At 42.1% G+C, this 16,619-nt stretch overlaps 1 protein-coding gene across 1 annotated transcript in view; it reads left to right on the forward strand.

Annotated features, from left to right (window-relative positions):
• nbas (NBAS subunit of NRZ tethering complex) overlaps positions 1-16,619 on the forward strand; it is a 198,421-nt gene that overhangs the window by 122,696 nt on the left and 59,106 nt on the right. The window contains exons 44-46 of the mRNA XM_038726982.1: positions 4,436-4,686; positions 11,230-11,570; positions 13,211-13,435. Coding sequence (XP_038582910.1) covers positions 4,436-4,686; positions 11,230-11,570; positions 13,211-13,435 — 817 coding nt within the window. The remainder of the gene's footprint in view (positions 1-4,435; positions 4,687-11,229; positions 11,571-13,210; positions 13,436-16,619) is intronic.

A 16,619-nucleotide genomic window follows, 5' to 3' on the forward strand; every position in this document is an offset into this window, starting at 1 on the left:
TGAGCATGACAATGCGATTAATTGCGATTAAAAATTTTTATCTTTTCCCAGCACTACTTCAGACATTTCAAACAACGTAGCTCTGAACTCCTCATTTCATTTCCTACCTGCTGCCAGCAGCTGCTGACCGGTTCTGCTGTCTTTTTTTTTTTGGCACCTTCCCTTCTGACTCATCATCAAGATGTGTTCTGCATTGAGCCTAATGAGTAATCCTCAGAGATGGAGAGGATATTCATTCATTCATTTGAATTCTGTACCAAATCTTTTCCAGTTGTACATCTGGTGACCCCAGCTGGCAAATAAAAGTTCAAATTCTATCAGAAATTGGCAGTGTTACATGCTATACAGTCAACCTTTTGGCTTCCTTGCCAGTTCATAAGAACCTTTCAGCTCCTAGTTAATAATGTCCTGGATCAATAGGAAGCACCTCAAGAAGGCAAATTATTCTCTGTCTGTGATTTCTGTAATGCCAAGATCCAGATATTGGCCCTTAAATGAGATTGGCCATTTCCTTTTATTAAACCCACCTCATTTGAACCTTACTTCTGTTTTGCTGCACCAGGCATTTGTCACTTTAACCTTCCAGGGACCTTGTGGCATGCAAACTGTAATAAGAAGATTGAGAACTACAGTCACCCCTGCCGCAGCAACGCCCCCACCCTTCCTAGCTCCCACCTGTCACTGCAGACTCACCTCAGCTATTTTATTTCTTAGTAGGTTTTGTTCATTCTTATGATGTTGCATGTTCTGTATTTAGACTTAAAAAATGTGAATATGAATTATTAGGAGGTGATTCTTTTTGGCATATGCATAAGGATGTTGACTTGCTACTAGCTGTCTAGCTCTCTCCTGACTAAAAATGCTGTTGTTTGTATTATTTTACATTATTTTAATGTATTGTGCATGTATGCTATGTGTTCATTGGAGTGTGCTGATGAACTTTCCTGCGTAACACATTTGTGGCATTCAGTGTGACTGTGGATTGTGCTTTTGCTACACACAGGTTGGGAACACCGCATTCTGTGTTCAGCTGCAGTTGTTCAGTGCTGTTGGTTTTGATGTTTAGGGATTACTGAATTGCTGTCCACAGAAACTCTGCAAAATGTAAGCCTGGAGCATGACCATGACCTGGAGCATGTCTGCAAGCATGTTTCTTGGAATCATGGGGGGAACTAGTGAGAACAGGATGTAGACTGACAAATACAACTGCATAACCTTTGTTTCAGTAATGCAAAAATGGTATTTTTGGCTGAAATGAAACAGAGGCTACATACATGGGGTGTGGGGCAATCAGGTTTGACACTTCAAACACAGCAGTCACATCAGCTCCTCATTGAACCCACTGTTTCTAACTGCCACATGCCACTGTTGACCAGCTGTGCTGCCTTTTCCCTCCACCCAAATGCCGTTTCTTTCAGCTCTGTGGCGCTTTACAGCAAGTTTCAGGTCATTGTTTTGGTTTTACTGAGTTTTTTTTTTTTACTCTCGCTGCTCTCATTAGCATTTTCTAGATGCAGAAGGCTGTTTTCAGTAAAAAGCTCTGATAGAACCAGTATATGCTAGCTGGCCAGCACCAAACAGCAGACAGACAAAGTTAGCGAACAGCTGGTGAAGTGGATCATTTAGCTGCGAAAGAGTCAATTTTTCCCCCAGGAACTATTGGAGACTAAAAACAGACCTGAAAGCAGAATGAATTTTGTACTTTGTTTGATCAGGTGAACAGAAAAATGACTCAAAATAATTTTTTGGTGTTGCTTCGTATCTGTTGATATGTAAATAGACAACTGTTTGCTAGCAAGTTTGCCATGCTAATTTAAAATGTGATTATACGTCATTTTGTGGTCATAGCTTTGTGTTACCCCCAAAAGGGGCAAAAAATCAGTATTGCAGGTTTAAAATAATATGTATCATGTTCCCATGGTTTAAAAGTGTTTTTGCATTTGTTTGTATGTGCAATTATGCATACTTAATTATACTTAATACTTAATATAAAATCATACAGAAAATATATTTGAAATGTAGGGCTGTAGAGTTACACATGCTCTTTATTATGTGACTCTGTCCTAAGGATCTAGTGTCTGTGTTTGCAGATGGTGTGTGAGGACGTGGTGTTGCGTGTTTGGAGTGTGTGTGTGTAAATGTGTGATAGGCAGAAGAATATTGCCTCACAATGAAAAAGTGAATCAGATGTATGCCTCTCGCTGTCCTCTAGAAATGCCATTATCCTATACTGAACTCTACAGCACAAAAAATATTTTACAACCCCCTGCTGGACAGTATTTTGTAAACAAATTAGCAGCATAGATCATAAAGAAAAACAAAAAAAAACTGCTTACATAAATAAATGGCTTGCTGAATAATCATCCCTTGTCCGCCAAAGCCCCCAGAGTTTAATTCTGTCTGTCAGATTACCATTCCAATTAAATATGCCTCTGAATGTAAGAATATTAGAAGCCTGTTTTTGTTTGGGCAATGTGGAAGAGACAACAAACAGAATATGGTAATGTAAGACGGGGATGGAGAGAGGGATGAGAGAGGATAGGCACAGCGCAGACATTGAGGAATATTCCACCAGTTTAAATCGGTTCCTTGCTCCAGCTTTTGAAAACAAACAAGAAATGATTGTAATGAGAAGCTCCTGATATTACAGCCACATGCACACGACAAAGATAGAGTGGGAAATTGCGTTGCGTACTGAGAGAGATACTGCCGAGCTGGCAGCAGCAGCAAAGCACGCATGCAGTAGCCTAGTTGTCAGTGGGACGAGGAGTTGCTGAAAGAGAAGAGAGGAGGGGCTCACAGCCTTAGTAAAGAGAGGCGCTAAACACGTTTTGTCACTGGATAGAGAAGAAAGACAAAGAGGCGATGACAACCTGGCTTTGAAGAACTACAGTGACTCATTCAGCTAAAGCAGACCCTGACGTGAACGCCGGGCACAATCCGCCTGTCACAGCCGTCTGTATTTCTGCCTGTGTGCTTGTGCCAAGGAAAACTCTTTAACACCCCTCAAACAGTCCTACCTGGACAAGGTGTTGTTTTTCTTGCCATTGTTCTCTTGCTTTTGTGCTTCCAGTCACTTTGGAGCTAATGTGATTAAATAGTGAAACATCAGACTTTGATTGGGGTCTCAGGCTGCCCTAGAGTGTGTGCACTTAAGAAAGAGACGAGAGGAAAAGTGACTGAAAGAGTCTTTACTTAGAGTTCCTTGTTCTGTTGACTCCAGTCTTATTCAGGCTGCTGTTGAGAGGATGATTAGTGTTATTTACATTATTGAGCTTATTGTCAGCTGCCTCCACACTGCTGCCGCTGTCTATATTTTTTTCATTAGCGAGAGCCTCCCAGCTAGCTCTGATGGAGAGCCCAGAGGAAACATTGTCCTCTTTGATGTAGTCCCGCTCTAACAGATAAACAGACTTGCACACACACAAACACACTCCCAGGCAGCCACAGATTGCTCAGAGCCCCTCGGTGGCTGCCAGCAACTAGCTTTCCTGTGCCTTTGCTTTTTCATTCTTTGTATCTTTCCTTGTTTAACCTTTGTTTGCGGTTCTCTGAGGTTTTTCTTTTCTGCTTCTCCTCTCCCCGGTGTCGTGCTTGTGTTCTTTTCCCTGTTCCTCTTATTCTTCAAGACCACCTGCTGCTGTTGACTTTGAGTTGTGCGGGTTTTGAAAAGAAGAGCAGTGAACAAGTCGTGCGCATCTTGAACAAATCGCTGAATGGCTTTCCACACACGGATTTTCTGCACTCCGAGCATTTCCACGTTGCGTTCACATTATTTTTCTTTCTCCTTGTCTGTCTCTCTTCTCTCTGTCTTCCCTTTCTCACATTTCGTCCCCATTTTGCTTCTTTTTATGTCTGAGCTGACCAAGTTCTTAGATGTATTCTCAGTAGTAATCTATGAAATCCTCATCTTTTTTTCCAGGGACTGTATCTTTTGTGATAAGCCTGTAGATCACTGGTGCTGCCTTTGCACTGCTATTTTCAAATACTACTTTGCAACCAAATAGTCTCCAGTGCTGGTTGTCTTCCTCCTTTGATTTTCTTTTGTCGATGAGATTTGGGTTTTTTGTCAGTATTGCTGTTTTCTCTTATCTTTTTCAGGCATGGTGTCTACTGCTGTTTATGTGAACAACTTATATCTTAATTTGTGTCTTTCAAACAAATCACTGTGCCAGAAAGTTACTGTGAAGTGTTTCACATCTTGTGTGCAAATGGATATTTTTCCTAGAGAAGACATATCTCACACAGCAGGCGTTTACAATAACAAATGTAAAAGCTTTGAACTTGGGATAGGAGGCATTATTGTTGTGTGTTTATATTGCTATGAAAACTTTTTGGATTATGGTGCTCCATGTGGAATTGGCAAAAACATTCAGCCACAAACACTCATGATTTTATTCTCTTCCCTCCTTCCCTCCTCTTCTTCCTCATCCAGTCTTTCCACCAAGGAAATTGAATCCCGGAGCGAGTCCCTCGGCCTGTTTGATACTTTAAAGTGCAACCCTCAGGCCTTTTATAGCCACATGACCAAGTACGTTATGCCCACAGTGGAGGGTACTGACCTGGGCCGCCTGCTCTACTACTACACCTTGCTAGATGCTGCAGGGTGTGAGCCTCACGTCACCACCACCATAAAGCCAAACTCCCATGTCAAACTGCTCAAGAAGCTTCGAGCTGTTGCCAACGGTAAGGCTTTTTTTCTCTGTCATTGTAATGCAGATGGGACAGCAACACAATAAGTAGGTGGTTTACAGGAAGGACAAAAGGCAGGTGTAAAATGCCTGTTGTTGCTTTTAAAAGTGTGTAATTCTCCGTATTTATGAAATATACAGCCTTGTTTGTGCAATCATCTATGCCGGAGATATATTTATGAAAGAAAGGAATTAATTTGTTTGTGAATAACAATGGCACTGATTAGACCTAGAAAACCTAACTGAGTAACACCATTTCTTATGGTACAGAATTGACAAAAGCACCCAAAGGGTTAATGCACCTCTATAATTGGTGGACAATCAGCCCCTAGCCTTTAATGTCAAGAACTCAAGTTCAGGGTTAAAGACTTGAGCATAATACCTCTTGACATGACTGATGACTCACACACAGATGTTGACATTGCTGCGGATAACCTCATTAATTTGTGGCATTATTTCTGGCACCAGATAAAACCAGCAAAATCCTCTACAAGTGACAAATGAAATACCCCCATTGGCATACCTATACTTCATATGTACATATATTATCTTTTATCTCTACCTTAGCAAGTCCTTTTGATCTTACTTGCTTCTTCTTTTTCTCCACCAGCCAACGTAAGTCATGTTAGTTTCCAAAATTGAAAAGTAACAGGGTTGAAACAAACACAGCTATTCACATTTTTCGAAAGGAAGAAATCCACCTCTGTATTAGATGTCAATCGACCAAACACGCCAAGCTCCTGAAACAGCAACAGCATCACAGTGAGATACTGTTTCCACTTAGATTTCTGTGACAGCATCCTCTCCAAGGACAGCATGTCCAAGTTGTAGTGTGTCACTGGTTCAGCGATCCGGTTAGAGTGCTTAAACTTTGTTGTGCACGGGGTGGAGGTGGTGTCACTTCTCGATGAAGTTCAGTAAAGGTCAGCCGGTTGTCAGCTGTGTTTTCACGCCTCACTTCCTCCCTCTGCTCCTGATAACACCACAGCTTTTGCCGGTGACACATGTCTCTGTTTAACACACATACACACACATAGACAAATCACATACACACACCCTTGAGTTAACCACATCAAGACTTTGATGCACTTCTGCATAAACTTACAAAAATGTACTTTACTTTAAGCCCACACTGCCACTTCTATTATTTATCTTTACTCACACACCGTTACCTTATCAAATCATTATATTAGCAACTGTCTGTTTGCTTACCCCCATTTGCTACTTTTGCTCAAGCTTTCCATTCTCCTACCGCGCATATGCAGTCCACAATAACAGTGGTTGCAGATTTACTACTTGAAATGACTAGTAATTTATTTCAGACAAAGGTGGAAAATAGCAGGATCAGCTGAAATGTTGCATGCAGATTTCATCAGCCGTAACAAGCTAGCTAATTAAGCTAATGTTAGCTATGTGAGATAGTTGAACAGCTAACTTAATGTCTCCAGCTGACTTAAATGAGAATCTTGGAAAAGGGGCCTTAAATACACACTAGATGGCTACATACATAACATCATGCTAAAAGACCGAAGCTAATGCTGCATGTCCAAAGCAAAAAGTGCATCCTCACAGGCTGATTATCCATGCAGAAGACATGAAAATAAAGAACAGCATTGTTTGTAACTTAATTAATGTTACATTATATTTATTCATTTAGCTGACGCTTTTGTCCAAAGCGACTTACAATTGCTATTTATGTCAGAGGTCGCACGCCTCTGGAGCAACTAGAGGTTAGGTGTCTTGCTCAGGGACACATTGGTGGACATGTCACAGTCAGGAATTGAACCCAAGTCTCTCACACCAAAGGTGTTATCCACTGCGTCATCACCACCCCATGTTGGCAGGGTTTTCTGGAGTGTTAACTTCCCCAAATCCAATAAAAAGCAGGACAGAATTGCTAACATTACCCTAAACTCTGATAGCTCCCAGGACAAACTCCCACACAGTGGAGAACTACTGCGGTGGATGTGCAAGTCGTGAACAAGGCTTTTTTAACATAGCCTGAAACCCCACAAACTAATGCAGTTAGTTAATGGTATTCCAGTATCCCTGGGAAGTAAAACTTGGCTCATACTGTAGGAAGTAAGGTAGTTAGCCAGACATGCTAACAATATCATCTTACCTTATCTTATTACACTTTTGCACGTGTGTTTTTGGTTTTGGAAAGATAAATGAAAACTGTGAATACAGACTATTGATCTTATGTGTTTCAGCAACAAGGAAGTTACACTCTCTTTGCCATTGCATTGACAAGTTCCATAAATTTGCAGCACAAAGTAAGCTAGTTGAGCTAACTTAACTGTGAACTAATTAGGGCTGAATGTAAATCTGCACTGAAGATCATCTTTTTAATCTGATGCCTGTGGTGGATATGTGTTGTCAGGCCATATGAAAATGTGGAAGTGTGTTCCCAGCTTTGAGAAATCTGTAGTAGGCTGTGTGAACCATAGACCGTATAGAAGAAGTGGACGTAGTCATTGTGACGTCACCCGTTGAATTGTGAACTGCTGTTTTGAAGCCTCAAGTTTGGCCGATAGGGCGCCGCCATGTCGAGTTTTTGCAACCAGGAAGTGCCCGGAAGTGACGATACAGCGGAGCTAAAGGCCGTGTGCGGAGCTAGCTAGCTTGCTTAGCTAGGTGCATCTGTAACTCACGTTAACTGTCATTTTAACAGGGCTGATAACTTTGTCTAGCAAACAACAGTCTTAAAACTAAATGTACTCACCAGAGAAAGTGAACAGCCAACTCCTAATAGGCTTTTTTCTCTTGGTGCTAGTTAAATTTACACAGTGCCGAGGGTACGAGTCGGCTCTAGCCTGATTGACAGGTCGCCATGGTAACGACTTGTCAATCATAGATAATCCCGCCCTGAAACATACTCTGCTTTGTAGTCCATTTTAAAATAAATGGGACCATAATTTACTAAATGAACATCATTTTGTATTGAAGAAGATGTGAAACTAGCGACTGAGACCATAAACTCATCAGGAAAGTGTTTACTGGGGTAATTATTCAGCTGAGAAGTAGGGTAATTTTCCCATTATTTCTAATGGAGCCGGACTTCTTTTTGCAAACAGAAGAGTCGCCCCCTGCTGGATTTTCAATAGAATGCAGGTTTCAGGGACTTCCGCATTGGCTTCATATTGTAGACCGGAAGCTTCCCGCTTGGTGTGAACCCATCAGAGCCAAAACATTTTTACGTTGATATATCCAGCGATTTTTCACAGCATATATTTTGAATAGTAACATTAACGATGACTCCATTCCGTTGAGTGTCGCAGTGAGCCATGTCAGTGAGTGGGCATGGACAGTAACAGAGCCCTGGAACTGACTGGCCTCAATGGAATGCAGCCATCATTGATAGTATTAATTAATGATTTCTTGTGCTTTCCATGCTTTGACAAGTCAAAATGTCTTCTGCAAAATGAATCTATAGCAGCTGGGAGTTAAGTGACAAAACTATAAATGGAACAAATGAGAAAAGGGCAGCATTTACTCTTACTAGAGCCGCATGCACACCACTTCAAGATTAGGAGAAAGCCAAAGTTCAACGGGACCGCAACACCAAGTTGCTGTTGATAAGCTGTGGTTTGACAATTGCTGCTCAGGGGAGGGGTTGAGCAAACTATCTTTGCACAACTGCAGCAAAAGTAAAACTAATAGATACACATTAGTACTCATACATAGGGCCTGATTTACTAAAGGTTTGCATGAGTAAAAATGTGTGCAAACTTGATATCACCAGCAAATTAACATGTAAGCTGATCTACGAACATAGTGCACGGAGAATGACGTGTTTAAAAAGTGCAAGATAGCACCTGTTGTTCATTTACTACTTTTGCCTTAATGAATGTGCTATTTGGGGCGTTTCAATTTTATTGTGTAAAGTAATGGGAGGGTAACATGCAAATGCATTTATTTACTACACGCAATGTGATCTAACAAGTCTAAACGCAATTTCATGTGAGTGCAACAGCCTCTGTATTAAATACGTTTGAAAGGAAAGTGCAAACTGCCAAGTGTTGTGCAGAGATGGCTGCTGTTATTGCTGTGAGGAGACACAGCTGTAATGATAGAAGATGTGGAGAAATTAAAAATATTGGATATTATATAATTTTATTTTATTTATTCCTTGAACTATATGAATTGAATTGTTTTGGGGGTTTTCCTTGAAACTTTGGCAAAACTGTTGTATTAACAGTCATGCCAATAAAGCAAATTTTAATTGAATAGAATTGAGAAAGGGTTTTTGTGTCAATAATATGGCATGACAGAGGAACATATAACGCGCACATTGCTCCTCTCCAGCCATGCCATATTGGAACTGTTGGCTGACCTAAGGGCTGATTTGGAGCCAGTTTTAAAAAAAGGAGTCACGCAATACCTGCCATGCCCAAACTTCTTGCAACTCTGCATTTCCACGCGCAGTGTGCGCTGCAGAGAGCTCCCAGCTGCAGTAGTGCATGGATCACGTGTAAAATTCATCCAGCCAGAGGGAACGATCACCAACTGTTCACAGCGCGTTTTTCTGGTGTGCTGTCCCAAGCAGGCAGGATGGGCAGGTCCGTATGATTTTCACATACTCAGGACGCACTAAATAAAACAACGTTTTTACCCAGTGGCTGCTTTCCCTCCCTACTATCCGTGGCGGAAGCCATTGAAACATGCAAAACCCTCATTTTAATACTGCCACCTCCATTGTGTTTGAACCTGTTGTCATCTACACAATAACATGTACTACAGTTACACATGCAATATTTTAGAATGCACATGCTATTTAGTACTCTTTATTCGGGATGATAGTAAATCTGGCCCATACTGTACATGGATATGTACTTCACCAAAGGGATTAGTACTCGTGTGCTGTCACTTACACTGACTTTGTCACATTAACACTTACAAACTAACACTCTCTGTATCTCTCTCACAGACACACATGTTCACGCGCACTATTAAAACCTACCCCACGCATTCACACTCTTATAGCAAATTTGACGCACAGGCTGTTGCGGTGTCTCCAGGGCACACACGCAAGCTCTCACACACACACACACACTCGCTTTCGAGGCATCCAGACATTGCAGGGGACAGGTGGTGTGTGTCCAATATTCATCATAATTTCAGACAGTACCAGGTGACTGTCTGAGTGGGCTCTCCTGAGGAGGGGGATGAGATGCTGCTTGGGTGTGGAAGAGACAGAAAGAGTGGGTGAGGCAGGGGAGAGACAGAAAGAGAGGACATGTGTAAGCAAGTAACTCTTATCTGTGTCTGTCTGGGTCTGTCTGAAAGTTGTGTGTGTGCGCTGTTTTATGTGTGCGAGGGATTCCGAGCAACGTTGACAGAGCCTTCCCCACAGACAGACCAGTGTTAAATATTTAAAGCCCAGACAGGCTGTGGTGTTGCCACAGTAATGTGTCTGTCTTATAGCGCTGGAGACCAAGAGCATGCCACTCGCTCTCTTTCTCTCTCACACACACACACACACATACACTGAGTACTGCAGTGGTAGAAGATATGATGCACACAGACAAACCGTACACCTTTGCGTGCAGACACCGACAGACAGCACGCTTTCACCGGCAGGTCACACGCAATCTTTGTTGTTCACATCAATCTTTTACTCTTTTGTGCATTTGTGCCATGTAATGGAATATCGAACAACCTCTGCAAATTAAATCATCGTAATTATCCTGCAAGTGCTGCATGGTTTGTACATACCATATGCAACTACTGCAGTCTAGGATGTACCTTCAAACAGGCCTCTCTTGTAAAGTTCCACTTTGTGAACTGTGAAGTGTTAGATATACCATAATAGTTTGAATATTGGGCTCCCACGATGTGACTATTATATTGTGCCTTGGTAAGTAAATATTTATGTGCTAATGCCTAATGCACACTAGAGGATTTTTAAATCTTAACCGATTTTTAAAAGTTGGGATACCACAGACGTAATGAATGAATTCATCCGATTGTGTATACTTTAATCATAAGAGAGCACATTCCAGGTGATTCTGTCAAGACACAGGACCACACACTTTATAATAAATGATTTCATGGAAGCGGTTGTGGGGACTTGGAATCTCACCGAAACCAGCGTTATCAAACTTGACTTAAGACATAAACAAACATGGAGGCAGACTGTTGTCGTCAGCTCGTTGCACTTGTGTGTGCTATGTTTTGCAGTAAAAAATTAAAAAAAGAAAATACAACTGTGGATGAACAGATGAACTCATGGCTTAGAGGGAGGAATTAGCATGGTTTATACATACTATAGTGCGAGCAAATACGCAACACGTTGGTGACGCTTCCCAGTCACCTCACTCTCATTGGCTGTTGCAGGTTTCTGATTGGAGGCACGTAAATATGCAGTCTGCAACCTTAGGATTATGTCTATAAACCTCTCACAATGCATGATCATTTGGGCTGGTAATCGGTTACGACTTGCCTTAGTTCTGGAACGCCCCAGCGATTGTCGGGAGGGGCGAATCGGACCCTTTGCCAAGTCATGTTTCTGAATAATAAACTATCTCATTTGCAGGTTTGAACTACCGAAATCTGACTGATGAATTGTTGGATCCGCTGGCCGCTCTGCAGCCAGTTCTGACCAGTCAGAACGTACTGTCCATCTCCAAGCTTGCTAATCGGCTGCCTGTGCTGGGTGGTGGAGGGGCAACAGTCTCCCCCAGTGCAGTCCATGCAGTATGGCTGCAGAAGCTGTTTTGGAAGGGAGACCCCCAGTTGCTGAAGAGACCCCCACAGAGCGATCAAGACTACCTCCATGCGTATGACACCTGTGCCAAATACTTGGACAGGCTGGTGCCCGCTGACGCTGTCCACTTCCTGGATAGCATCACCTTCTCACCTGATGCAGTCAAACATGTAAGCCTAAATATGGTCAAACAATAGTGATGTTTGCATTTTTTAAATTTTAGTTTTTTCTTGAAGTCTAGCCATCTTTTTCACATGAATTACTGAATGCCAGACAGAAAAGAGTGTAACAAAGTACAGTGTGAAGGAGGATCTATTTTTTATTACCATCTCAGACAGGAACTGGTGGGAGTTGGGCAGACAGACAATTTGAAATTGCAGCCCAGAAGGTACTGTGGTTGGTTCTAGGCAGCCACCCAGACAGGATTCATATTGTCTAAAAGGAGGGATGGTGGGGATTTCTAATCACCACATCAAACTGTCATATTCCTCACTCTCTTCAGAGTACAGAGCCCCCCCCTGTTCAATTTTTGTAACATCAAAAGCCCTTTCCTAATTTTGAATACATTATTCTGTTCACATTCACACTCTGTCACCTCAAATCACATACCGGTCGTGATTTATAAAAGAAATTATAAAATTGCACAAGAAATGTCAGCTACATAATTACAGCACTCTGAAAAATTGTCCTGCAGAGGACTTAAAGTGCCTAGGCACACCTTATCAATACTAGCCTTTTTTTTCATTCTGGCACACTGCCACCCCCCAGACCTTCCCTTTTCTTCCACTTTTGTCATATGTACCCTCTCTTTCCTTATGACTCCACTAGAGCTGATTGATCCCTCTATACATCAGAGCCAATTAAACTCCAATTCCCAGCAGGCACTGTTCACACTGTGCTTTTTAACATGCAGATTACCTCTCAGAAACCCACTGTCTGCTCTCTCTTCTCTCACCCTGCTCCTCTTTCCTTTTTTTCCTGTCCTTTTTGAACCCTCAAAGGGGAATTCTTGACCTTTCTCACTGTTAGGAATGCATCTGACCTTTCACAAGCCCATTGCCCCCCGCCTCCCCATCCCACAAGGCCTAGAGATGAGAGAGATGACCTCCTACTGGACATATATTTTGAAGGGAAACAGAGTGTTGGCACCCCCCAAGTAGTATTATACAAGAAGTATTTATCATCTTACATCTTTAGCATCTTTGGTGGGAGCATCCTCCCTTGCTCAACCTCCAGCCTGTTTGTACACTTTCACACACATATGCATACTCACTTACCCTCAAAAGAAATTTTGAGGTTTGTCAGGAAACTCCATTTGAGTGATCATCCTGCCCTGGCAGAGAAAAGAGCTGTCCTTCTGAGTAGCAAAATCTAGCAAATGCAGAAGTATGAATAGCATTTGTCTGAGTGTGTGGCTGACTTAGCTCAATGATTTTTAAGTGTCTTTGTGGTGTTAATGTAAGTGTGGGTCTGTGTGCTTCCATGAAAGTGTGTGAAACCTCCGACAGCCAAAAGGCCCTCTCTTCTCTCCATGAATGGTTAACCTGTTCTCACTGAATCGAATCAGTTACACCAGGCTGGCAGCTATGGTCTCTCTCACTTACACACTCCTCTCACACACGTACACACATGCTACTCAAATTACTGATGGTATTTTGGGGCAGATAAATTGGGGTTATACCTGCTTCTCTTAAGTTTGAAATTAACATACATAACTTGTGGACCTCTTTCCCTCTCTTTGTTCAATTTGACCCCCACCCCCAACCCAATCCTCATTCTGTTCCTTCCTTCCGTCCTGTTCCATCTCCAGCTGAGCATCCAGGCGAGGTCGGAGGTGATAAAGCGAGCCACCAAAGCCCTGCGCCAGCTGGGCGAGAAGAGCAAGAAGAGAGGAGGCGATGGTACTGGGGAGCAGGAAGGGACAGACCCAGCAGGGATGACTTTTGATGAGGCTCTAGCACACCTGCAGCAATCACAAGCCCACCTGGATACCCTGAGCCATGCCTTCATACTGTCACTCAAAGACAGCCAGCAGGTAGACCCCATCTGCCAGACACTAAAGCCATTTTCATTTCATCAAGAGTACAAGTCTGTAAATGTGTGTTAAATGATCAGTTAAAAGAACACACAAAGACCAATAGAGATTTTTCCATTGTTAAGGTAAATGTCAACTAGTGTGGACATACAGTAGATGCCCAGATTGCTTGCTGCAGTGACTCATGGCCGTGCTTTAGCATATATCTTGAGTGATCAGTTCAATGTCTTAAGTTAAAATACTAAGGCATTGTGAATTATATGCAGCTAAATCTGGTGGATTTCTGTAGGAAACTCATAGAAATTGCATGAAAGGGAACTTTTAGGCTTGGCAAGAAAAGTCATAGGTTCAACTTTTCTTGGCAAGTCTAAAAGTTCCCTTTCAAAAAAGTGCCTTTGCTTGCTCACCTTAAAAAAAAATAGACTTAGCTTTATTATCTGGATGAATTTTAGAATATATTTTTGAACTATTTAAGTCTACAGACCATGGAAGAAATGATGATAATGTGTTGTTTTTTTATTACTGAAAGGGCAGAATTATTTCTTTGGATAAAGCTAATCACCTACTACTTTATGATGACACACTGTAATGTCCATCTGCAAGAGAGATGTGTTTAATGTGTGTGTCTTTCTTCTTGTTAATTAACAGGCAAATTGACTCAATAGTCTGTCTCGAAACGCTTTTGATTAAGACTCAGTCACAACCTTTGGGACATGTATACACTTGCGCACACACTTGATCGCTGACGTCCTCTTCCCTTGACTGTTCATGGGGTCACCTGTGTTTGTGTGTGCTGTATATTCCCGGGCTGGTTCTGCTCGACTAAGCTCTTCCCAGCCTTACCGGGACCAGTCAAGGGTATATTAATGTAAATCTATGTGCTGCTGTTTCAAATGAGCCCTTCCACATGGTCGTATATGCAGGATGGACACCATGCTGTATCTCATTAAGCAAAGTCACACGGACTTACTCCACTGTCACCTCTCTGTTGGTAGATGGGTGGGTGCGTGTGTATACACAAAATGTATGTGTGGCTAGAGAGAGGGGACGTTATGATGTGGCAAGCTATGAGATATCCATGAAAACCGGTCATTTCTGACTCCCACACCGTGCTAGTTTATAATATTTAGCCGGTTTTATTTAGCCCATGCACACACACAACCTCTACATTGTAACTTCCTTTCTACTGGTGAAGGAAGCAATTGGATCTTTGGAGATAGATAAGAAGGATATAAGAACCAGGAAAAGGGCAGATAGGTAGATAAAGATAGATAGGAGGAGCCCTGTAGGCTTTGTTTGGCAATACTGTGGTCATTTATCAAGTGTACGTAACCAGCTCCTGGGAATATTAGTTTATTTGTAGATGAATCCACCACAGGTGCCTTGACGTACCATGAGGACAGCAAATTACATACCAAAGAATAGCTGTGAAAAAGATAACATTTTGCTGTGGACAAATTACTATACAAGTTAGCACAGTCCTGTATTTAACCTTCGATGTTTTGATATCATGTACAATGAAAAATACTGTACAGCATAAAAACCATGCCCATGATTAGGTTTCATAAGGCTGTAGCATGCAAGGCATTTTTTTTTATTTGATAGAGACTGTAGAAAGATGACAGGAAATGACGTAAGAGAGGGATGGAGAATGACATGCAACAAAGCTCCACTGGCGTGATACAAAATGGGGACATTGAAATTAATGGTTGACATCTTAACCTATATTTCAGCAGGCAAATATCCATGCAGCCATCAATTGTTCCATCCTTTGACAGGGACACACAGACTGGCCCAAATGGCCCTTTCCCCACAACCTTCCTCTAATTCTTCCTTCGTGTCCTAGGTCTGCCCTAGAGTTTTCTCTTAGCAGTTTATTCCTACAACACAGTTGAAAGGAAGTAGCCAAGGGGCACCCCTACTAGATGCCCAAACCAAGCTACTTTTCGTAAAACCAGCCAGCATGCGGAAAAGACTCATATCTCGCACTTGTACCCTTAATCTCTCTAAGTCAGTATCCTAATCTTGTGATCATCACAATGCAACAAAGCATTGAAAGCTTAGTTTTGTAGCACAGTTCTGTCACAATCTAATGTTACCCAACCAGCCACTCTACAATCTTCAGCTAGGCGTTGATATTCTGCCAGTGAATATAATATGAAAATCCTATATCATGAATATATGAAGGCCATATATCATGAATATCATATGAATATCAATACCCTGTCCTAAATATCTTGTCAGTGAATATTACAGGAGAGGTGACAAAGGGCATCCCAGTCCAATGCCAACGCTGATTGTGCTTGATGTAATGCCAGGAATGTCAATGTACTGCTCAGAGTGCACAGGAGGTCGAAGAACTCTCTCTTCCAACACCTCCCACTGAATGTATCGGGTGCAAAGATCGTAAGCCTTTTCCAAATCAAACAAACAATGTCAAACCTATGTAACAAAACGATGCACGTTACAGCAACAGCTTTCCTTTGTTTCCTGTATTTTCTTTGGGAAGGCAAAAATGTGCGTTACTAACATTAATGTGCATCTAGCTTCTTCAAAACCTGTCACATCCCCAGGTTTTCCCTTCTGTGACTGCATATCGGCAGACTTGTATTTGCCCATTGATACCATTCCATTTACTGCGGAGTTGCCTCGGAAGTCCTGTATCTCAGCCATTTGTTATGACCTGACTTAAAAGGTCACAAACAAAAGGGAGACACACCATGGTAGAAGTTTAACAAAATATGTTTATTTAAACCAAGATTAACCAAATTATGAAGTCTAAAATCAAAGAAAACCAAACTGAACGGGGAGCCGGCCTGCAGGGAGGTCTGACCTGGTCTCAACAGCAGCCTCCTGCAGAATGGGAAGACCGAGTTAGAGATACTCTACAGGGCAGAGTGCCCAGAGTTACTGCAATCAGTCTCAGCTCTTCACCTGCAAGGGATAGAGATTGGCCACACCCACACGACTCCACAGGGTGTCACCCCAGAAGGGGAACCCCAAACCTACTTCCTACAAGTACACAATAAAAACAACCAAAACATTACAGAACTAACAGTCTGGTTGACCACAAGTAAACCAGAGATAAAATTACACAACTCAGCTGGGGCACAAGACAGAGCATCCACCACCACATTGTCCTTGTTTTTGACATAGGCTACTTCATGTCCAAACTATACCAACA

This window comes from Micropterus salmoides, unplaced genomic scaffold (assembly GCF_014851395.1).
Source record: "Micropterus salmoides isolate LMB-PRFRI ecotype aquatic unplaced genomic scaffold, ASM1485139v1 Ms_hic_scaffold_18, whole genome shotgun sequence".
NCBI lineage: Eukaryota > Metazoa > Chordata > Actinopteri > Centrarchiformes > Centrarchidae > Micropterus > Micropterus salmoides.